General features: G+C 39.2%; 1 protein-coding gene across 1 annotated transcript; it reads right to left on the bottom strand.

Moving 5' to 3' along the window:
- Nucleotides 1–575: 575 nt before the first annotated feature.
- On the bottom strand, nucleotides 576–25451 carry MCHR2 (melanin concentrating hormone receptor 2). Its single transcript, XM_021693560.1, has 5 exons — nucleotides 25270–25451; nucleotides 16869–17078; nucleotides 12419–12613; nucleotides 9811–9930; nucleotides 576–891 (listed from the first exon to the last, which is right to left on the bottom strand). The coding sequence occupies exons 1-5, from the start codon at nucleotides 25449–25451 to the stop codon at nucleotides 576–578; spliced, it is 1023 nt and encodes a 340-aa protein (XP_021549235.1).

The raw sequence follows: 25451 nt of genomic DNA, 5'->3' as shown, positions 1-25451 counted from the left end.
CTAAGTAAATTGAGGTAATATGTACCTCATAGGTTTGTTACATATGATCTTACATATTGCATATGTTCAGTACATGGTAACTGTTATGCTAACAGGCGGAGCTGATTATCGAAGGCATTAGATTGGACCATATGAAATTTTATAGATAAAAAATGGACAAATTTCAGACCTCATTGTAAGGTGTTCCCCTCCTAGGAACCTTAAGAGCATTGTTGCAGTGAGCAAAGTGTGGCCGGCAAGGCCAGATTCCTTGGTGAGTTTTCAGTTAATAGTCATGGATGGCCTTTTTATCAGTGACTAGTTTATAATATGCTGAAATAACATCCACAACCATGGAGCTCAGGTATCTTAGACTATTCCATTCCTTACTCCCAATGCAGACAAATATTTTACATCTTACTAAAGTTAGCATATTAAACTCATTGCATTTGAATGGTTACACTTCCGTTCCATGCTACGAAGTGTCACAAGGACACAGGAAGGATGGACACAAGCATACTGTTTAACCTGCGCTTTCTAATAATACCAACAACATAGACAGGTCTATCTAGACTTTTGGTGATTCATGTACTCTCCTAAAAGCTTGATTTCAAGATATTTTCTATATTGTTGATTTCCCTGTCAGTCACTCTCCTTTGCACTTGAGGCAAGCGTTTCCGGAAATTGCCACTCAGCACGATGTAGAGAAAAGGGTTAATGCTGCTGCTGGCATAGCTGAAACAGATGGAGAGATAATAGCCTACGTGGAAGGCCAGCGTGGGCTGCTCCATCTGTAAGTTCACCAGCTGTATCACGTGATAGGGGGCAGCACTTAGGATAAAGACCGCCACCAGTACAAGCACCATCTTCGTCAGCTTCATCACTCTCTCCTTTGGAACACTGGTGTTGTAACTATAAAGGAAACATTAGGATAGACAAACATAAACAACCATAGAAATTATGGGCAATGATTTTCTAGAACTTTCATCAACAGAGATGTAATGCAGTTACCATGTGCCCCCTGATATGTTGTGATGAGAAGAACTGATTTTCCCCCAAAACACATAACTACAGTCTAATTGTGATACAATATCAGACAAATCCGGATTGGGAACATTCTACAGGATACCTGACCAGTACTCCTTAATACCCTTGAGGTCATGAAAAATAAGGAAAGAGTGGGAAACTGTCATAGACCAGAGGAGACTGGGGAGACATGACAACTAAATACAATATGGTATTCTGCATTGAATCCTAGACCAGAAAGAGGACTTTAGTGGAAAAACTGGAGAAATCCAATAAGGGATAGAGTTTAGTTAGTAGTAATGTACTAATGCCATTTTCTTTGCTTTGACAAATGCATCATGGTAAGGTAGGATATTAGTGGAGAAACAAAGTGAGGAGTATATAGGAACTCTCTCTACTGTTTATGCAACTTTTCTATTAATTTAAAATTATTCCAAAATAAAAAATATTTTAAACTTCCCAAGTTTTATCATGTTATATTATATTTAGACATTTAATAGAAATGTCCCAGGGACATAGTTGAAGCAGATGAATAAGCCTGAGGAATAATATAGAAAAAGCATGGCAACTGAAAGTCTATGTAAGGTAAAGATTCCTCTGCAGTTTATCACAGTAGGCACCATCATTCTTCTAAGTTCTTCCATTTTGAGGGATAACTGGCAGTATGAGTTCTGTTTCATAAGATGCTCTTTGCATTTCTGAGAAAAGTGCTGGGAACAAAGTGATCTGCTTTGGAGAACTGTCTTCAAAGGGCTCAAGCATCCTCTCCAGCTGTCAGTGTCTTAATATTCCATGTGGTTCCATTTCAACTGTCTCACTAGCTCAGCTCCCTGTGATACATTTATTTTAGAGGCTAAGTTATTTTTCTATAACTGTGGCTGCTTCCCTTTCCCATTCTAAACAGACCACCCTTTAAGAATGCAATATTTCCAAAGAATTTCAAGAAGCTAAGTGAGAAAAAGTGTCATGGGTCAATAGAACACCTAAAATTTTGGTACCAGAGTTTGCCACGAATTTTTACTCATAGTCAAATTGATAACCCATTTGACTTCTAGGGGAGATGGTGGGTTATAAACTCACCGTATCCCATGGATACACCTACATAACACCCACATCAGTGTAAATAGCCTAGAAAATGACCCAAAGCCTGGCAGAACAGACTCTCCATGGTTAATCATAGAGAAGAGAGTATATAAAAAATGATTGGAAGGACAAAGAAGAACCAAACTGACATGTGAGACTGTCTTCAGGAGAGCAGAAAGCTGCATGCATGAATAAGGCAGAGGAGCAGACCCTACACCAGGTACCCCAGGCAGGGGGGATTTGAACTCAGAAGATGATTCTCCACATTTGGCTTTAAACCAGAGGGGCTTAACTTTACAAATTTTTACCATCAGTGAGGCTTAACACCTGGAACTTTAAAAATTAACAGGCTCAGCTCTGGGAGAGCCAAAGGGTGGTAGGAACTGAGTTCCCACCCTTAAGGAGACAGGCCAACAAACAGTTTCTTGGAGGTATAGAATAGAAGCAGCAGTTTGAAAAATGCATGGGGCTTACTGGAAGATTTATTTACTAAGCTCAGAACATTTGCTGGAGGAGCAGAGATCATTAGGAGACTTCTCCAAGAATAAAAGAGCTGATGGTGCCATTTCCCTCTCCTGCCCTCCAGCCTAGATAAATGGACACCTAGGGAACCAACATGAACACTCTCTACCTGGTAGGCTAACAGCGTGCCCCACCCCCCTGCTCTCCTCAGAACTGACCTCTCCAACCTGCCCTTGGCAGTCCTCAAAAGTGGCTACAGGTCCTCTCCCAGAGCAGATCTATGCAAATTTTGCTAACCCTGCGTGACCCAACCCCACATGCTGCGGATCTGCCTTCTCCAATATACTTTTGGCTGGAGCCCATTCAAAACACTGCCACAAGCTTGGCAGTGTGCAAACAGCACTGACAGTGGCCAGCAGCACTACAAAGTGACTCCTGCCCTGGGGAAAGGGGAAGATAACCACACACACAAGTTCCACTGTGGCCCCAGCAGTGGGCTGGGGGCAGACATCTCTGGTCTGACTGCAGGCCCCACCCACCAATGAAAGCTTCTCAGGGGACAACACAGGGAGAGTGCCCTCCAGTTCAATGTGACTGCAACTCTGGCAGATGCCTGGTTTGACCCAACTCAAGCCCAAGGCAGTGCTATACTGATCTGTTAACAACACAGGAACCAAACCCTGCCCACAGCAGGCAGAGAGAGCCATTGCAGATGACTGGACCGAAAGCAAATGCAGTTCAGCCATAATAGTAAGGCACATGCAACACATATAGGAGACACCCCTGAAGTGCCAGGTTCTGGTGAACAGGGAACATTGCACTGCAGAGCACTATAGGACCTCTTCTTCATAAGGCCACTACTTTCAAGAGCAGAAGATGTAGCTGACTTTCTTAACACATAGAAACAGACACAGAGTTAGATAAGGTGAGGATCAGAGGAATGGGCCCCAAATGAAAGAACAGGACAAAATCACAGCAAGAGAGCCAATGAAATGGAGATGAGCAATATGCCTGATAGAGAATTTAAGGTAGTGGTCATAAAGATACTCACTGGACTTGAGAAATTACTGAAAGTAAAAATACACTAGGGGGAATTAATAGTAGAATAGAGGTATGTGTGCTGGCAAAGTGAGCACAAAATAGTAAAACAGAGGAACCAGAAGAATGGATCAGCGACCTAGAAGACAGAATAATGGAAAGCAATCAAGCTGAACAGGAGAGAAAAAATAAAATAAAAAATGAGAATAGATTAAGAGAACTCAGCAACACAATCAAGCATAATAATATTTGCATCACAGGGATTCCAGAAGGAGAAGAGAGAGAAAAGGGGGCAGAAAATTTATTTGAAGAAATAATAGCTGAAAACTTCCCTAATTGGAGGAAGGAAAAAGACTTCCAGATCCAGGAGGCACAGAGAGCTCCCAATAAAACCAACCCAAGGAGATACACAGCAAGACACATAATAATTAGAATGGCAAAAAACAGTGATAAAGTGAGAATTTTAAAAGCAGCAAGAGAAAAGAAAACATTTACATATAAGGGAAACCCCATAAGACTTTGAGTTGATTTTGCAGGCAAGAAGAGAGTGTCACGATATAGTCAAAATGCTGAAAGAAAAAAAAAAAAAAAAAACCCTGCAAACAAAAATGCTCTATTAAGCAAGGCTATCATTCAGAATAGAAGGAGAGATAAAGAGTTCCCTAGATAAATAAAAGTTAAAGAAATTCATCACCTCTAAACCAACCTCACAGGAAATATTAAAGGGGATTCTCTGAGTGGAAAGGAAAGACCATAAGCAGGAGTAAGAAAAGTAGAAAGCACAAAAGCAGAAAAAATAAGTATATCTATAAAAATCAGCCTGGGAATTCACAAAATAAAAGGATGTAAAGTTTAACACCATATACCTAAAATATTGGGGGTAAGGAAGTAAAAATTTAGTGCTTTTAGATCTAGGGTTCAAACTTGAGAGACCATCAACTTAATACAGACTGCTATATGCATAAAATGTTATATATAACATAATGATGACCACAAATCAAAAACCAGTAATAGATATGCAAAATATAAAGAGAAGAATCCAGGTATATCACCAAAGAAAGCCATCAAACCATGAGAGAAGAGGGTAAGAGAAGAAAGGAACAAAGAAGAACTACAAAAACAACCATAAAATAATTTAAAAAATGACAATAAGTACATACCTATCAATAATTACTTTTAATGTAAACGGACTAAATGCTCCAAAGATAGGGTGACTGAATGGATAAACAAGTAAGACCCATCTATATGTTGCATACCAGAGACTCATTTCATTTCTAAAGACACATGCAATTTGAAAGTGAAGGGATAGAAAACATTTATCATGCAAATGGAAGTAAAGAAAAAGCTGGGGTAGCATTACTTATATTGGACAAAATAGACTTAAAAAAAAGAGACCATACAAGAGACAAAGGATACTACATAGTCATATAGGGAACAATCCAACAAGAACATATTACAATTGTAAATATTTATGGAACCAATATGGGAACACCCCAATACATAAAGCAGCTATAAACAAAAATGAAGGAAGTAATTGATAGTGATAAACTAATAGTAGGGGACTTTAACACTCCACTTATATCAATGGATAGATCAGATAGAAAATCAACAAGGAAACAGTAGCTTTGATACATTGGACCAGACAGACCCAACAGATGTATTCAGAACATTCCATTTTAAAAGAGTGGAATACACATTCTTTCAAGTGCACATGGAACATTCTCCAGAAGAGATCACATGTTAGGCCACAAAACAAGTCTTAACAAATTAAAGAAGATCAAAGTCATATCATGCATGCTTTTCTGACCATATGCGATGAAACTAGAAATCAACCACAAGAAAAAATCTAGAAAGAACACAAATACATGGACGTTAAATAACATGCTACTAAATAATGAGTGAGTCAATCAAGAAATCAAAGAGGAAATAAAAAAATATGGACACAAATGAAAATGATAACATAATGGTCCCAAATCCTTGGGATGCAGTAAAAGCTGTTCTCTGAGGGAAGTTTATAGCAATACAGGCTTACCTCAATAAGCAAAAAAAAAAAAAAAAAAAACCCTCAAATAAACATCCTACTTTTATATATAAAGAGCTAAAACAAGAACAAACAAAACCCAAAATCAATAGAAGGAAAGAAAGAGTAAATATTAGAGCAGAATAAATGAAATAGAAACAAAAAACCACAATAGAACAGATCAATGAAACCAGGAACTGGTTCTGTGGAGATCAACAAAATTGATAAAATGTTAGCTAGACTCATTTTTAAAAAAAAGGACTCAAGTAAAATCAGAAAGAGAAGAAATAACAACCAACACTACAGAAATGGAAAGGATCATAAGAAAATATTATGAAAAATTATATATGCCAACAAATTAGACAATCTATAAGAAATGAATAAATTCCTAGAAACATATAATTTCTCAAAACTTAATCAGGAAGAAATAGAAAATTTGAATGGACTGATTACCAGCAATGAAACTGAATTAGTATCAAAAAACTCCCAACAAACAAAAGTCCAGACCAGATGGCTTCACAGGTGAATTGTGCCAAACATTTAAAGAAGAGCTAATACCTATTCTCAACCTATTCCAAAAAATAGAAGAGGAAGGAAAGCTTCCAGATTCATTCTCTGAGGTCAGCATTACCCTGATACCAAAACCAGATAGAGACACTACAAAAAAAAAGAGAACTGTAGGTCAATATCTCTGATGAACATAGATGCAAAAATCCTCAACAAAAATTAGCAAACTGACTCCAACAATACATTAAAATCATTCACCACAATTAAGTGGGATTATTCCTGGGATGCAAGGTGGTTCAATATTCACAAATCAATCAATATGATACATCATATTAATAAGAGAAAGGATAAAAACCATATGACCATTTCAGAAGATGTAGGAAAAGCATTTTGCAAAGTACAACACCCATTCATGATAAAAACCCTCAACAAAATAGTTTAGAGGGAGGGTCCCTCAACATCATAAAGGCCATATATGAAAAACCCAAAGCTAACATCAGTGAGGAAAACTGAGAGCTTCCCCCCTAAGATCAGGAACATGGCAAGGATGTTCTCTTTCACTACTTTTATTCAACATAGTACTGGAATTCTTAGCCACAGCAATCAGACAGCAAAGAGAAATAAAAGACATCTAAATTGAAAAGAAGTAAAACTTTCACTATTATGCAGATACATGATACTATATTTAGAAAACCCTGAAGACTCCACTAAAAATATCTACTAGAACTGATAAGTGAATTTAGTAAGGTCGTGGGATACAAATAAATATACAGAAATCTATTGCATCGGTATACACTAGTAATGAGTAGCTAGAAAGAGAAATTAAGGTAACAATCCCATTTACAACTGCAGCAAAATTAATAAAATGCCTAGGAATAAACTTAACCAAGCAGGTAAAAGATCTGTACTCTGAAAACAATAAAACACTGATGAAAGAAATTGAAAATATGACAAACAGATGGAAAGATATTTCATGCTCATGGAATGGGAAAACAAATATTGTTAAAATGTCCATACTACCCAAAGCAATCTACAGATTTAATGCAGTCCCTATCAAGATACCAACAGCATTTTTTTCACAAAACTAGGACAAATAATCCTAAAATTTGTATGGAAACACAAAAGGCCCTGAATAGCCAAAGCAATCTTAGAAAAAGAAGAACAATCCTGGAGGTATCAATTCCAGATTTCAAGACATACTACAGAGATGTAGTAATCAAAACAGTCTCGTACTGGCACAAAAAATAGACACATACATCAATGGAACAGAATAGAGTGCCCAAAAATAAACCCACAATTACATATATGGTCAATTAATCTTTGACAAAAGAGGCAAGAATGTGCAATGGGAAAAAGACATTCTCTTCAACAAATGGTGTTGGGAAACTGGACAACTACATACAAAGGAATGAATCTGGACCACTTTCTCATACCAGGAGCAAAAATAAACTCAGAATGGATGAAGGACCTAAATGTGAGACCTGAATCCATAAAAATCCCAGAAGAGAGCACACGCAGTAATTTCTCTGACATCAGCCATGGCAACATTTTTCTAGATAGGTCTTCTGAGGCAGGGGAAACAAAAGCAAAAATAAACTATTGGGACTACATTAAAATAAAAAGCTTCTTCACAACGAAGGAAACTATCAACAAAACAAAAAGACAACCTATTAAATGGGAGAAGGTATTTGCAAATGACATACCTGATAAAGGGTTAGTACCCAAAATATATAAAGTACTTACACAACTCACCACCAAAAAACCAAATACTCCAGTTCAAAAATGGGCAGAAGATAGGAACAGATATTTCTCCACAGAAGACATACAGATGGTCAACAGACATGAAAAGATGCTCAACATCACTCATCATCAGGGAAGTGCATTTCAAAACCACAATGAGATACTACCTCATACATATCAGAATGGCTAAAATAAAAAAAAAGAAAAAACAGGTGTTGGTGAGGTTGTGGAGAAAGAGGAACACTCTTGCACTGTTGGAGGGAATGCAAACTGGTGCAGCCACTGTGGAAAGAGTATGGAGGTTCCTTAAAAAATTAAAAATAGAATTACCATATGATCCAGTAATGCACCACTGGGTATTTACCCCAAAAAATACAAAAACACTAATTTGAAAAAGATATATGTAACCCTGTGTTTATTGCAGCATTATTTACAATAGCCAAGATATGGAAGCAACTGCAGTATCCATTGATAGACAACAATAAAGAATGTGTGATATATACATATGATGGAATATTACTCAGCCATAAAAAAGAATAAAATCTTGCCATTTGCAACAACATGGATTGAGCCAGAGAGTATAATGCTGAGGGAATTAAGTCAGTCAGACAAAGACAAGTACCATATGATTTCACACATATGTGGAAGAAACAAAACAAATGAAGCAAGCAAAAAAAGAGACAAATAAAAAAACAGACTCTTAAAAATAGAGAAGAAACTAGTGGTTGGCAGAGGGGATGTGGGTGGGGGGATGGTTGAAATAGGTGAAGGGGATTAAGAGGGGATTAATTAAGAGGGGGTTATGTGTGGGAAATCTAGTGATCTTGTCTGTCCAAAGCAAATACAGTAATTTGTTGTAAGGACAAATTTTATTAATATTTTTAAAATCCAACATATTATGTATTCACTGACTCACTCACTTAAACAACTTGGTATGGATAATTTCAAGTAGAAAATAATTTTTTTATTTTTTATTTTTAAAGATTTTATTTATTTATTTGATGGAGAGAAACACAGCAAGAGAGGGAGCACAACTAGAGGGAACACAAGGAGAGGGAGAAGCAGGCTTCCTGCGGAGCAGGGAGCCCGATGCGGGGCTTGATCCCAGGACCCTGGGATCATGACCTGAGCCGAAGGCAGATGCTTAACGACTGAGCCACCCAGGCGCCCCTAGAAAATAATTTTTTAAAAAGATTTATTTATTTATGTGTAGAGAGAAACAGGATGTGCACACGGGAGGGAGGGACAGAGAGGGAGAGGGAGAGAATCCTCAGCAGACCCTTCCCAACCCCCTACCCCTCAACTGAGTGTGGAGCATAGGCAGGGTTCCATCTCAGGACCCTGAGACCATGAGCTGAGCCAAAGTCAAGAGTCGGATGCTTAACTGACTTAGCCACCAAGGCCCCCCCTAGAAAATAATTTAGATTTATTCATAGAGTTTTAGAGACAAATATCTTTAAAGGTTCTTCCCAAGTCTATTGTCGTAGGGTAAGTCTCCGGTTTTATTTAGTCCTAATCAATCTTGTCCTAAGTATACAAATATTAATGAGATCCCTATCCTCCAAATTAAAAATTTAAAACACAAAAATTAGAAAGTTATACATGGCATCTAAGATATTTACATATGTACACAACTCTGTAAAGTGTACAAATAAAACATTTAAATAACATTATTGATGACAAATATAAAAGTATTCTTTAAATAGTATCTTGAGTTCTGTTTACATTTTTATGAAACCGTTACATCAGTGATTGCAACATTTATCACTGAGAGATCCTCAAATAGCTGCTTCAGAACATGTCCTGTTTTCACAAATTGCTCATGTAGACATTAATGCCCATATGTCTAAATGTGGTATGTTTCAAGTGATTGTTGTTTAAAATTCTGTTGTAGATGTCTTAGGATCTCTGAATTGTTCTTTCAACAAATAAAGCAAGATAGGGTAAGCACTTACCATCTGGCATCCTTATTCTGTTGATACATCTCCCAAGTATAGCATAAAATTAAAATATAGCACACCAAAATCAAAGGCAAAGGGAAAAAAAAAGTTGTTATCGTCAAATAAAGTGTATACCTGTAAAATGAGAGAGAGAGAGAAGACATGACTATCATATTCACAATGCCAGGAACTTTTACAGTTTATGAGGCATGATTCTCTAATTTTTCAGGGCCCAGGATAAAAGTTCTTGGAAAAGTTAAGGATCTTTGCTGCTTTTACATAGAGAAAAATAAAATAAGATAAAAACAGAGAGGGGGGCAAACCATAAGAGACTCTTAACTATAGGGAACAAACTGAGGGTTGCTGGAGGGGAGGTGGGTGGAGGGATGGAGTAACTGGGTGATGGGCATTAAGGAGGGCACTTGATGTAATGAACACTGGGTGTTATTATGCAAGTAATGAATCACTAAATTCTAGCCCTGAAACTAATACTACATTATATGTTAACTAACTTAAATTTAAATAAAATCTTGAAAGAAAAAAAATAAAAGAAACTGCAAAAAAAAAAAAAAGTCTTGCTCTTCATTGTTTGCTAGCAACAGTGCTTATCTCTTCTCTAGCCAAGCCTGAGGCTACTGAGTATGAACAGGTGAGATATGTATTACCATTATCTTTTAGTGTTATTAACAACAATATGGAATAGCAGGTAGCATTTATTATATAATAGGCACTGATCTGAGTACTTTACATACTTCAGTCCACTGAATCTCTGCAACCCCATGAGTACAATTGCCATTAATATTCTCATGTTACAGAAGAACAAACTAAGGCACAGTGGGGTTAAGTGGCTTGCCCACGGTTATCCAGCTAGTAATGAGCAGAAGTGGGATTTGAACCCAGACAGACAGTTGAGCTGCACAACCCACACTTGTAATCAATGCTCCAGATGGCCTTTCAAAGGGCCTGTTGTGAAATGAGCCCATCTTTTCCTTGGTGCTCCCCCAGGGGAAATTCTCAGGTAAGCCAACTCCATTTCTGCACAGACGCCAGGTGTCTTCCTTCCTGGAAGAACCTTGGCGTTGGTGGAAGAAGGCAGCCCACGTTGGGTGGGTGTGGACAGGGTGGCAGGAAGAGAGAGCACCTGGGACTAGAGGGACTCTGAAAGCCACACAGTGGTTCCAGTCTCAGTTCCCCAGGAGAACTTAATTCTGGGAAGATCAACAGAGGCTAGAACCTCAGAATATCCTTTATGATAACCAACCAAAAATAGCAGAAGCAGATGCTGGTGCAAAACAGTGAAGCATTGTTATTTCTTTGACACAGGCTGAAGTTCTAGTCATCTCAGGTTGGGCTCCTCTTTAAGATACATTGGGGTCCATATTAATGCATCGGCCACCAGTGATTAAATATCATTTCACCTTTAGATTGGCAACTGGTTTTTATCTGTGAGTGCAGCCAGTGCTGGTGGGAGAAATAATGAATAAACAATTAATCCTACTGATGTTGCGGTCCTCTGGAGATTTTCATTACTGGATTTGTAGCCTTGCAAGGGCCTCTACCTCCATCCCTCTTGGGCTGTGACTACATGATGCAGAAATGACTCATCTATTTAACAAGTGGTGGATGGGAAAAAGGAATCTTCCAGATTGACTTGAGATAATGTATGCAAAAAGCACCTAGCACAATACATGGCCCTTCGTAGGCCATCAAAAAATTTTAGTCATGGACTTCAATGCTGTGTTCAAGATTTCAAATAGAATTTTTGACTTAATTTTTCCTTCCAAATTAAAATGTGAGAAATCCCTGTGTTGGCTTCTGTATTAGTTACTGAGAGCTGCTGTAACAAAATACCACAAACCCGATGGCTTGAAACAACAGAAATTTATTGTGTCCATTCTGGTGATAGAAGTCTGAAAATAAGGTTGTTGGCAGGGTTGGCTCCTTTCGGATGCTCTGAGGGAGAATCTGCTCCATGCCTTTCTCCTCGCCTCTGCTGGTTTCTGGCAAAACCTTGCTGTTACTTTGCTTGTAGATGCATCACCCCATTCCCTGCCTCTGTCTTCACAGGCTTTCTCCCTGTGTGTCCCTTCAAATCTTGCTCTCCTCATGAGGACACCAATCCCTGGATTGGGGGCCGGCTCTAATCCAGCAGGACCTCGTTTAACTTGATGATGTCTGCAAAGACCCTATTTCTAAATAAGGTCACATTCACAGGTACTGAGGATTAGGACTTGAATATGGGGGGACACCATTCAACCACACTCCAGTGGCATACCAATGAGGTCTGAGTCTCAGTAACTCCTAGACAATTTCGGAAATTTTGCCCCTCCCTTGATTTTTGCATTCCTGCTGTGTCTGGTTGCCATGGATCTTTAAAATCCATATTTAAATATATTTGTGTCCATTGAGGCTACATAATTAAACTCCAAATCTTTTTCTAAAGGTTACCCTCCTCTTAAAATCAAGCTACCAACCTGATTGTGGAAAGCAGAAAAGTAAGTGGGAGACTGCCCCTTAGAGGATCCCCAAGGACACTCTACGCGGCTGCTCACATGTTGACAAGGAGGATGAAGCACTTCACAACTTAATTCAACTCTATTTTTCTTAAGTTTTAACAACCTACCGGAGTACATCGTCAGGGGATGTTAAATCAAAAGCACAACTCTCCACGCCGTCTTTAAATTTGATGACCTTCGAGTAGACCCAGACAGGCAAAGCCAGAATGAAGGAAGCTGCCCAAAGGCCCAAATTGATGCGGATGGTCTTGTACCTCGTTCTCCAACTTGTAAGTCGAAATGGTTGGACGAGAGCCAAGTACCTGCAAAGCCAGTTAAAAAGGGTTTGGGAACAATCAATAAAAGCACTGAGCTCCAAGGATGAAAGGTTCATGACAAGAGTAAATTATTAGTATTATTATCCTCCCTGAAGCACACCTCCATCAGGGTAAAAGAAAGTTATATTTTTTAAGAGCTGGCTGGTACCTGCAGAGAAAACAACTCTTGATCCTGCAAGTCTGAATAAACCACTCACTGAAATAGCTGTCATTTCCATGAACACACTGCTAATGGTGAAATTCAGCCCTGTGCAAACTCTCTCTTTACAAACGTGCTTCCTATATAGGCTAGGCTCTGGAAAACGTGGTCTCTGAGTTGGGGTTTCCTCCAGGAGGGAGAGGCTCTCTTTCCAGTAGGATTTACTGCCATGGAGGCAGGAAGGAGGCGAATGCTCTGGCTGGTAGGAGAGTCTGCTGGCAGGATGAGGCTCTGGCCCACCGGGACAGACATTTTGCCCAGATGGCTTTCCAGTGGGGGTCCCAGGTTCCTGGAGGTTCAGTTCACAGAAATCACAGTGAGGATACACAAACGTGACTAGTACAGACAATGCAAATTCCTCAGGGAACTCAGGCTGGAGGCCAGAGAGGGGAAATGGGCTAATTTCATAGGGAGAGGGGTTTTCTTTCTTCTCTTTATTCTATTTCTGATTCAGAAAAAAAGGATAATCATTAATTAAACTTGAAGTCCTGACATACCAAATATATTTGGTTCTCTAGAAAATCCAAGAAGAATTTTTCAGAGCCAACTGAAAGCTAAAGAGCCTAGACCCAGAAGGAAGAGTATTTGTGAAAGCGCACTTTCGCTGGAGGTGCGGGTGTTGGAAGGCAGCGTTTGCAGACATTAAATTAATGTAAAATATGTTTTGATGGTCATTGAATTTTTGTAGAGCTACTTAAGGAAGATTTATAAAAATATAAAATTTCCTATCCCCTGTTCTTTCAATTTTGCATAAGAGGCAGGACTTTTTAAGGGAAAACTTAGTTAAGGGACCCTTTGGCACGCAGGGAGATTCTTGCAGCCCAGGGCACCCCAGCTGCTCCTCCTCCTGAATACTGCACTTTCATCACCTGTGGCTAAGGAGGGAAGGACCCCTCCCCACCCCTCCTGCCCCTGCTGGGGAAGGGGATGGGGTAGTGATTGCACAGCCGCCCAGCCATCATTCTGTCTGGGATTAAAGGATGATGGAGTCATGGCATCAATAGATTAGCGAATCTTCTCTGATTATATCCTCACCCCAACATCCTCCTTCCCCCAGCTGAAAACCCCTCACCGGTTTTCCATCGCCTTTTGGATAAAATTCAAAATTCTTACCATTGCTTTTGCAAAGTCTTTCTCCACCTGGCCCTGCCTGTCACTTAGGCTGTAGCTTGTGTCAGTCTTTCTCTGGCCTTCCTTCAAGCTCCTTTCCCTTTTGGGGCCAGGTGCATGCTGTTCTACCTGCCTGGCAGAATCTCCCTCTAATTCCTCCTGCTCTTCCTTTGAGTTTCTATCTAACAGTCTGTGTCTCAGGGAAGCTTCCCCTGACCACTCACTCTATACAAGGGCTCATGACTACACATGCAGATCGTAGGGGAACTCTCCTTTTCCTTCCTAATATGTATCATTGTGTGGCAATACACATTCACCTGTGTGACTTTTCACTTAATGTCTGTCTACATCTCAGGAGTGAAAACCCCACAAAGGCAGAAACCTTGACTATTAGTTTAATGTTCTTTTATCTCCTGTATCCAGCATAGTTCCTGGCCTATGGTCATACTCAAATATTTGTTGAATGAATGAATGAATGAATAGGGAATTTGGCTTCTACTTACTGACTTCTGATGTTCTAGAGAATTTATTTACAAAAGTAGTCTAGGCAGCTTTCATCTGGAGGTATATGTTTTTAATATTTTGGGTGTTTACATAATTTTTTGGTGTTGATTTGGAGGTAGGCACCCACTACTGAAATATTACACATACTTGTAGTTATTACTAATCAGAGAAAGAAGGATGAAAATTATTAGAAACACTTAAAATTTATGCTCTGTTGAATTGGCAATTAAAATGACTTAATGTATAAATAATAAGGCTTACTGATGGCACGGACATGACCAATGTCATGTTTATGGCCTTGCAAAGAAAACTCCATTTCTTTTTACAAAATTGCAGATATTGTTGAAGTTTTATGCATTTAGTACAGTTGGAACTTTAAGAAATGCTGAAGAGGAAAAAGTTCAGTTTTATAGAATCTTCATTTTTCTTTGGTCATGTGATCCTCTAGAGGGAGGGCAAGAGAAGGATAAGGGCCTGAGTGTCTTAATTCTAAAGTAAAATTTTAGCACACTGTGTCCATTAAATTTAAAAAAAATGACATTCAGGTGTATAAGACACACATGCACATACACAAACACCCTCAAAGAAAAGAACCTGTGAGCCTTAGGAAATGTGTACAGTTGGTCTGTTCCAACGCAGACAATGTCCGTTCTCTTTATTTGCAGTGAGAGGTTTACAGAAGAGGTATGATTTCCCTTCTTTAAAGAAAAAGCCAATACTCTCCTGCCTTCAGGGTACAGGGTATGAAGAAGCTTTTCTTATCTCTGAGAATGGGATTACGATTGGTTAGGACCTAACTGTACGTTGCTTTCTTGCAGTGGGCCTGCCCTGTGTCAGCATTAGCTGGCTTCAGCTGAACTAACCAGGCCTACATAGTACATTGATTTTAAAATGTGGTGTTAATTATAAATTGAGAAGCACACTCTGTATTTCGAGAATTCTTTTACAGGAAGGCAACAGGTTATAAAAAATGCATTAAACATCACCATCATTATTCATGTCTGAATAATAATGATTCAGTGAATGATTTCTTTGAACCTCGCTATTCCTTTTTTTATTCATTTGAAAAACTGCTCATCACTCCCCCACCCCAAAGGCAGATGTGGAAGGCTAAAGAGGCAGAGCTCAGGAAGGAGTCCCGGATGGACCCAGGGAAATTTAACATAGTCCTCAAGACTGACAGTCATTCATTCATCAATATTTTTTGAGCACCCCTGGCCAGGCAGGGTCATGCAGATACTTGGGACATATTAGTGATCAAAGACCCTGCCTTTGTGGAATTTACATTTGAGGGGCAGGGGAAGCTGAACAATAAACAGTATACACATACAACCACACACAAAGTAAATTAAACTATGTGATATATTGGCAGCAAGGGAGAAAGATAAAGTAGATCAGAGCAAGGGGGAAGTCAAGTGTGCTAACTTAGGGTAGGGATGGGAAGATGGATGGAGATTTTAAGTGGGTTGTTCTCTGAGAAAATTCCTGTTATGCATATTACTGTGTCTTTAGGGCTTGTTTCTATTTGGGGAATGCTGCTAAGACCTAGTCTGGAGGTCCTAGCATCTGGATGATGCAGGGACATCCTAGCTTGCCTGCTTCCTACAGAGGCCAGATAAGGAGGTAGTTATGAGCAACCTGCCCTCTCTAGAGACAGCCTGGGTCTGAACTGGGCTCCACCACTCACTTGCTCCACAAGTACCCATCATCACTATCATCTCCTCTAATAACATTAGTTTACATTGTTGGTGAATATGGTTCTGGCACATTCCAGGTCAGAGTCGAAAGCACTTCTAATGATGTAAAATGGCAGCATTTGCATTAACCAGTCATAACAAGGGGTGTAAAAGACGTAAAATACGGTCTTCCTGGTACTGGAACATCTCTTCATAACTATTCAGGAGCCCAAATCTATTCCCCAGATTCCTTCAAGCTGCTAGGTGATAACAGGAGTCTGTGAGACATTGAACATCCCAGTGAGACATTGAACATACCAGAAATAGCCCTGGACAGAGTGAGGAGACCTACTTCAGTTCTCAGCTCTGCCACTGACTCACCATGCGCCTTCAGAAAAGCCCCTCACTTCTTGGGACCTCAGCTTCCTTATTGCAAGAATGATGCACTCATTCTGGTTTCCAACATTTCATGATTTCAAGATATTTTTATCTTGCAGTGAATTATAAATAAAACTGAAGTTAAAAAGAATGATTTGCAAAAAGGAGATTTTAGTGTTTTAAGTTTTCCATTAAAAATATATATTTCTATGAAAGTTGGAAAAAAGATTTTTAAGTCCTACAATGAAACAAGCAAAGGAAGAGGAACGTGGTTGTTACAAACTAGCACCCATGTTGCTTAAATTGGGATGACAGTGGGGAAGCACAGACACTTCTGAATTATGTTAAGCTATTTCAAAGTTTCTTCACTTACCTGTCCACACTCATCACAGTCATGATAGCACTACAGGCAAACTGGTTACAGGTATCCAGGGATGTGATAATGGTGCAGAGGGGCCCCCCAAACACCCATTCTCCTCCCCGGGCCCACTGATGAATAAGAAAAGGCATTCCAATGATGTGAACCAGATCAGCCACAGCCAGGTTGCAGATATAAATGTCAGGAACAGTTTTTTTCCTGGACCTGAAAGAAAAGCACGGAAACTGAGGATTGATATTGAAAGTGTGCACCTTCTTCAATTACTGCCACCTGTTACAAATTGTTAATTGTCAAAATGAATTTTAAAAGAAGTTAAAGGAAAACCTACACAAATGCACATACGAATGCCTAGTCTTGTGCATATTTAAACATTCTGAACTATATATCTGATAACTACCTTGGGGGCTTAAAAATATGGCCACAAATTCTCTGATATTTCAAAAGATGGAACCTAGTTCCCTCCCTTTGAGTGTGGTTGAGCTTAGTAACCCACTTTTCACAAATGGAATATGGTGGAAATGACAATGCATGGCATAGGAACATAAAGGCATTATAGGGTTCCTCCCTGCTCTCTCTTGGATCACTTTCTCTGGGGTAGCCAGCTGCCATCTTGGGAGGATACTTAAGCAACTCTGTGGAGAGGTCCACATGGAGAGGAGATGAGGCCCCCTGCCAACAGCCGGCACCAGTCTTCCAGGTGTGTGAGTGAGCTACTTTGGAAGTAGATGCTCCGACTCCTGCCGAGATGACTGTTGCCTCGGAGGACAGTTTAACTGCAACTTGGTGAGAGACTCTGAGCCAGAACCACCCAGCTAAGCTCTTCCTGGATTCTCGCCCCTTGAAATGGTGTGAGATAATAAATGTTTATTGTTTTAAGCCACTAAGTTTTGGGGGTAATTTCTACATAGTAACAAATTATCCAACTCTAAGCTCACTCAAGCTAGCACCAAAAACAGCTGAATAGGGAAAACAAATGGTTTCCATTGTATAATGCATTTTTTTTTCTCCACTGAAGTGGAAGTCAATCCTAATAGGTCATTGTGAAAGAAATTTCAACCTTTACTTAGAAATATTCCTACAAAATCTAACCCAATAGCAAAGACTATAAATTAAGACCCTGAAATCCAGATAGTGTGGAGACGGAATCTGAAGAGTAAACTGGTAGAGGGCTCAGAGAATGATCTCATGGTTCCTGCTGGGGAGAGTGAATTCAATGCTATCTAGATATGACACTCTGTAGGCAAAAGAGTTTTTCTAAGAGCAGAAATTTAAATTTAAAATTCAGGTGGTCCCTAGGTTCAAGGAGTTGGAACATTCAATAATAAACAGGTAACATCTTTATCTGGGAGATAATATTCATTAATACAACAAATATTTTATTGAACACCAATTATATGTCAAGCATTATATTGTGCTCTGGGGCTGCAAAGCTAAGTAATCTATAAATTGTAACATCGAGGAGCTTGTAGTCTAGATATGTCTAAATGAACGATCACTGCAGTGTGATGAGAGAAAGCTAGAGGAAGCACAAGGAGTACACAAAAGGGGCCTCTGCCCCCTCCCCTGGGGACAGTCAAAGAAGATTTCTTGGCAGAAGTGGCATCTGAACTGAGGACAAATAAGACTTTAAAGAGCACATAGAAGTTAGCCCTAAGATTATGCCACACCTGCTAGCTCAGGGCTTTGCTCTGTGGTTTGGAGGCTAATGTGTGACTCTATTATTCATTGGCTGAAAATTCTACAGCCTGTGACCTTTATTTCTAAGCCAGAGAATCCTTCTGTGAGACTAGTCGGCGAGGATATTTTACCCAGGCCCTGGCAAGTACATGTTGTGTGGGAAGTTACTGCCATTGAGTTCCTAACGCAGCAACCACACTCTGGGCCTTGTTGATGCCACTATAAAGCATGTTGGTTCCTTGTCCCCAGCAGGTGGTGACTCATATCAGAAAGACGCAAAATGAGAAGAGATTTGAAGAAAAGATCAGTCAACCAAAAGAGCAGCCAAGTGACTGTCCTTGGTGTCTCATCCTCTGTCTTCTCCAGGCCTTTGGCAGGGGAGGGGTGGAGGAGAATAGACCCTAGAGGTCAGGTAGAAAGAGTTCCACATTAAAAAACAAAAAACAAAGCAAAACACCACAAAAAACCCCCATAAATCTTAGCCTCTAAACAGATGTTTTTTCCATTTGAATTGGGATATGAACCGTAAGTGGTTGCTTAGGGTCTAATTGCAGCAATTAGATTCACGGCCCTTGCTCTTCTCTAGACAGGCACCCATCATTTACTGATAATAAATTATGGTAATTCTATTGTTGGGGACAGTACAGGCTATTAACTGGCAATTAAAAAGAATTAAATTAAGTGTTTCTAGATGATATTCTGTATAGAAAAAGAGAATTCTGAAGCAAACGATGATCTGGGCATAAGATAATAGGGCAATAAAAATAACACATTATGTTTATTATTGCTTTCTTTACTAAAAGTGACAACATAGAAATTAAAACAAAAATAAAGAGGAATTGTAAAGTCTCTACCTATACAACTTACATTCTTTTTTTAGATCTAATTTATCTCCAGATTTTCTGTTGACAGACTTCATTAGATTTCTCTCTCTCATGACTCAAACATTTAAAATAAAAAATGTAGACTAGTGATCATTTTAGCTAACATGTTTTCCATATGGTTCACATAGCCATATGTAATGCTCACTAATTTGAAGAATGATAAAATAAATTATGGTATTCCACATTATCCTACAATAAATTATATAGTTGTTACAAATCATAGTTTGCAAGATATTTAATCAAAGGGAAACATACTGATGAAGTAAAAAAGTCCCAATTATGTATATAGCATAAGTTTATGTAACATTTAAATAATTTATTTCAACATGTGTTTAAAAATATGCTGGAATCATGTATCAATTGATTACAATGATTATCTATTAGGTAATAGTAGTAGGACTGATTTGACTTTAAAATTTTTCTATTAAAAATGTGTTTACATGTTGTAGTCGGAAATAACAATATATGCTATGGATTAAAGAAACCTGCTAAAACATATAACACCACACATGCAGGAGGCTGCTTTGCTGATCAGCTTGCTCTCAAATCCATTTCCCACCCTTCTCCAGTTGTGTTCCTAGGCATCTTTGTCAACTGGCTTTTGGTTGGTTTTGGCCAATGGGAAGCACTATTGGAGGGGAAACTGGAAGATGGAGGAGAGGGGAGACCAGCGCATTTCCTTGTTCCTTCTGCTGTTGGCATCTCTGGGCAGTGGCTGCATTCCATCCATGGCTCCACCTTCATCCTGTAGCCCCTATTCCATGGTCCCAGATCCCATTATGGCTATAGGTCCCACCAAGCAGCCCAGACTCCTGAGGTCTGTAAAACCACCTGCCTCCTTTTCTCCGTCCAGCTCAGGGCCAGGAGAAGGGTGGTGGTGTGGGGTGGGAGATGGTGGTAGGACACAGTAGTAGCTTCCTGCTTTTGTGTATCTCTGGGTTGCCTTACCAGCCCCTGTTAGGCATTTAACTCCAGTTGAATTAAATTCCTATTGTATGAGCCAACCCCAGTGGATTAGTAGTGATTTTGTGGAGCACTGTGCTGAGAAGAATTCTGAGTCTTCACACACACAGGCACTAGTTACAGGACAAACCTGTGCACAGATTAGAGATGGTTGGCATGGATGGGAGAGTTTAGGGTCAAGTGACATATTTGCCAACCTTGCTCTAGATACATAGTATAATACAGTTGAAAGAGAACCTGACTGGGTATTCCATTTTCCTTTCTACGTCCTTGGGCAAGGCATTCAACCCATTTAGATTCCAGAGTTGTCTTGGTGCACTGGACCATCGCAAGGAGGCTCTCTCAACAACTTTCCAGTTCAGGGGAATAGACGTAACTGAGAGGTTCTGCAGTATCTAAAACATAGTGTATGTGTGCAGCAAGAGTATGGTCAACCCCAGCAAGAGCTTACATGTGGCTGACACTCTGAGAATGGCTGAGGGCTGGGTCAGAGGGAGCCAGTAGTTATGATTTAAACTGGGGGGGAGAAAGGAAGAGGCCTTGTTCTAAGTATTTCCCCTCCCCATCTGTCTTAGCAACTGGTCTTCCACCATTAGATCGTTAGTGTTCCTTCAGGTTAATGCACTAACCCTCGTGTAATCTCTGTATAAAATGTAGATACCATTGGTAGGGTTTAAAGTAAGGTGTTTCAGTAATTCATGATTTAGTGTGAACTTGTTGACAGGGAGTTGAGGTCAGGGAATGACAGAACGAGGACTTTTTATTTATCAGGAAGAAGGCCATCCCTTAGAGTCTTTGCCCACATGAAGCTGTCTGTCAGGTGAAAGATGTGTTCAGGAGGTGGGGGTGAGGGACTGATGGAGAAGAACATCCTCCCCTTTGTGGAAGTAGCTTCCCAGTGCCCACTGTGACTGTGGAACTAATTGTGTAATGGAGTTCACTAATCTCTCTCCGAAGAATAAAAGGGAGAAATGATTATGTTATAATTGGCCCAATTTCCCTCCTACATTTTCTAATCTGGCTTCCTTTTGACTAGCTGTGAATTTAATGCGTGACAGACTAGGACTCATCTGGCCTCACTACTTTATAGTCACCTTCCTAATGCACAAATTACTTCTTACTTTTATTTTATTTTATTTTATTTTTTAAAAGATTTTATTTATTTACCTGACACAGAGAGAGAGAGATAGTGAGAGCAGAAACACAAGCAGGGGGAGTGGGAGAGGGAGAAGCAGGCTTCCCGCAGAGCAGGGAGCCCGACATGAGACTCGATCCCAGGACCCTGGGATCATGACCTGAGCCGAAGGCAGACGCTTAACGACTGAGCCACCCAGGCGCCCTACTTCTTACTTTTAAAAACAACCACATAGAACCTCTTATTCTGGAAACTCCATCTTCCTTAAACCTATTTTTTTCATACATGTTTCTAGTATTCCTTTGCAAAGTCAGGAGTTAGTTCATTGCTTGCTTCCCAGCATTGCTAATGATCTTACTGACTTTTAGTTCTATTCATCCTCTTCTGAGACAAATATTCATCATAAATGGGAAAGTCCCTAAATCTTCAAATGTATCTATTTCTCCTTATTTTTAGTGTAGTCTTAGTATTTTAATTAAGCCACCCATCTGGTAAGAAGGTAACAAATAAAAGGTTATGGCAAGGCATGATGAAAATATTAATACAAATTACCTTAAAATTTTTGGAGAGCAATTTAAAAAAAAAAAGGGTTAGATAAATTCCAAGCCAAAAAAAATTTTTAAATTAATTTTCTTTCACATGACTTTTGAAAGACTAATACTTTTTTGGAGAGCAATTTGTAAAGAAAAATATTAAAGTCCTAGTAATAAAAATTAAAATTAAGTTGCTCCCAAATGTTTTTTGAGAGACTAAAAGATTCATCTTAAATGCTCCATTAACATATATCTTCTCACATATTATCTATAAAATGGTAATGATACAAAGAAAAGACAGGTTTTTCACAATCATTGCAAATAAATTAGTCAGTATGATGGCTTAGGTTTTCTTTTTCCAGTTAAATGATTATTTGCTTTATGTTGAGAATCTGTTTCCAGGAATTATATCTCAGTATTGACTTTTAGAAGAGTTCATTTTCTACGTTTCTTCTTTTTTCCAGCTTTGTCTCCAGATGAGTACATAGGATCAGGCCATTATCTATTGGTGTAATTTGAGGGGAACCAGGAATTTTCTCTGGCCCCAATACCTCTTCAGCAGCTTGTTGCAGGGTCTGAAATCTAACATTGAAGAGTCTTTGCATATAAAAGTTGCCTGTAAAAAATGCAACCATTTCTGCAGGGCCAACACATTATAAGAACTTGATTTCTCCTCAGTGGGGCCAAGCCTGTATGGGTGTGAGGCATGCTACGTATATCTCTAAGAGCAGACAGTAAAAATACCAAGGAGTATGAGGGGAAGATGGAAGGAGAAGTGGACAGAAGCAACTGGCAAACAGGAGTGAGCTAGAAACATTCTCATGTTTCTGACTATTAACTTTCTACTTGGCGCTATTGCCTCCTTGAGGCTTCCTGAGAATATCTGATTACTTTTATTACCCTTCCTGGAACTCATTATTTGAACTCATCCTTTTTTTTTTTTTCACTTGAGTGTTTATAATGTCTTGTATTGTTTTTCAATTTTATGTGTTTAAATCTTACCTTCTCCACTAGTATATGAACTTTTTAGAATCAGATGCTGCCACATTTCTTTGGTATTTTCTTTTCTTTTTTTTTTTTTTAAAGATTTTATTTATTTGAGAGAGAGAGAATGAGAGACAGAGAGCATGACAGGGAGGAGGGTCAGAGGGAGAAGCAGACTCCCCGCCGAGCAGGGAGCCCGATGCGGAACTCCATCCCGGGACTCCAGGATCATGACCTGAGCCGAAGGCAGTCGCCCAACCCACTGAGCCACACAGGCGCCCCTCTTTGGTATTTTCATAACCCTTGGTGCTGGGTTTGCGATAGGCATTAGTAATACGTATTGCGTTGAACTACTTCTAGCACTTAAAAAAATTAATGTAAAATGCTTGATATTCCAGAAACCAATATTGCACCATATGTTAACTACCTAAAATTTAAATTAAAAAAATAAAATGTTTGATATTCACAAATGGCTTTACAGGATACAATAAAAAAAATGCCTGAATTCATTGAGAGTAAAATTCTAATATACTAAATAAATTTTCAATATGGATGGTGTAAAAAATACCATTCATAATGCTACATTTAACGGCAGAGATAATGACAATAAAAATTTGAAAGTGGGCTTGCTGGTGAGAAGCCACCTGGAGAAAGTGACCAGTTATGAGCTTTCTCAGGGATGGTGAGTGTCATCTCCATCACCATCCTGAAGGCTGCTCTTACTCTTAATTGGTTCTGTGAGGATTCTTTTACCCACATGGTAAATCCAACCATCTTTCTAGTTTTGATGATTTTTTAAAAAAATTATTTATTTATTTAATTAATTTATTTAAGAAAGAGAACAGGGAGGAGCAGAGGCAGAGGGAGAAGCAGGCTCCCTCCTGAGCAAGGAGCCCGATGTGGGACTCTGTCCCAGGACCCTGGGATCATGATCTGAGTGGAAGGCAGACGCTTAACTGACTGAGCCACCCAGGTGCCTTGATTTGTTTGTTTTTATCAGTGTGGAGAAAATAGCCTGGAATTTGCAATCATGGGATCTGAGTTCAATGCCAGGACAGTCACTTACTAGCTGTGTGATGCTGGACAAGTTATTTTCTCTCCTAGGCCTCTTTCCCTAAATGGGTATAATAATAGTACTGCTCTTCTGAGGATTAAATGAGGTTGCAACGTGCTTTGTAAGTATAATATACTACACAAAAGATCGTTGTAGTTATTTGTTAATATAATGCTGAAAACACCTACTAGGAAGTACTTTTGAATGTGTTTTCTTATAGAGAAGCATGGATGAAATTTTCTTTAATGATGGTTATAAGCATGATTAGAGACTAGGGCAGTAACATTTAACATCTTATGTTGATTAAAACAAGTGAAACTTAAATGTGAAAATAATCAGGATAGCAAAGATATCAAGCAGTGAGGGGGCACACTGACTCTGTACAGTAACTCTGAACCATGGGAAACAAGTAAATCTATTCTTATTTTCCAGGTTGAGCTCTATGCCCTGGGGTTGAGAGGAAGGAGGAAATTACCTGAATGAGGTGGGAGATGTGAAGCAAAGGCAGGAGGTGTTGGAAGCAGATGTCTCTCAGTTTGACCTACATGGGGCTGGTCTACACCGAGGGGAACAGCCCACGCTCTGTGACGGCCTGAATCTTTGGGCAATCAGGTGGAGTCTCTCTCTCTTGCCCAAATGAGTACAAAATAGTCTCTTTCACAACCTGAGGAGGACAGGTTGTTGTTGTTGTTGTTTTTTAAAATAAATATAGAAGCTCTGTCTTTATTGGCTGTATAAACATCTCTGGGCTGTACACAGGAAAACTCTTATTGTTGAAAGTTGAAAATAAAATGGTTGCATTGCAGTTTTACTCCATGCCTGGACTCCAGCTCTAGAGATTCTGAATTAATTAGTCTAGGATGAAACTATGTATTAGGATTTTTGAAAGCTCCCCAGGTGATCCTGTATGGGGCTAAGATTGAAAATCACTGCTCTAAAAATTCATTAACCCAGCAGTAAGCATTGGCTTAGGTCTTTTCATTTTGAGTTTTGCAACTCAGATGTTACTTAATACATGATGCAAATATCTGTAGAATCTTCTTTAATGATCTTAACCAAATATTTCCAAAACCAATTTCATTAAGAAAAATCCTATAGAGGGAAAAGGATTCATTTAGTGAGTATAGAATGTGCCTAAATTATGGAAAACAGTAGAAGCTCTTACCTTATTATAGTGAATACGATGAGGATGTTGCCAACCAGCCCCACTGAACAGATAATCCCAATCATAGAAGGGAGGATGATTGTATCTACAATGCTGAGGGTTTGATAAGCAAACTCTTTATTGCAGGATTTGTTCAGAAGTTCAGCAGAGGTGTTCCAACAGGATGAGGACAGTGAATTCAT

The sequence above is a fragment of the Neomonachus schauinslandi genome, chromosome 8, assembly GCF_002201575.2.
Source record: "Neomonachus schauinslandi chromosome 8, ASM220157v2, whole genome shotgun sequence".
NCBI lineage: Eukaryota > Metazoa > Chordata > Mammalia > Carnivora > Phocidae > Neomonachus > Neomonachus schauinslandi.
The sequence above is the reverse complement of the archived record's forward strand: the minus strand, read 5'-3'. Positions and strand labels throughout refer to the sequence as shown.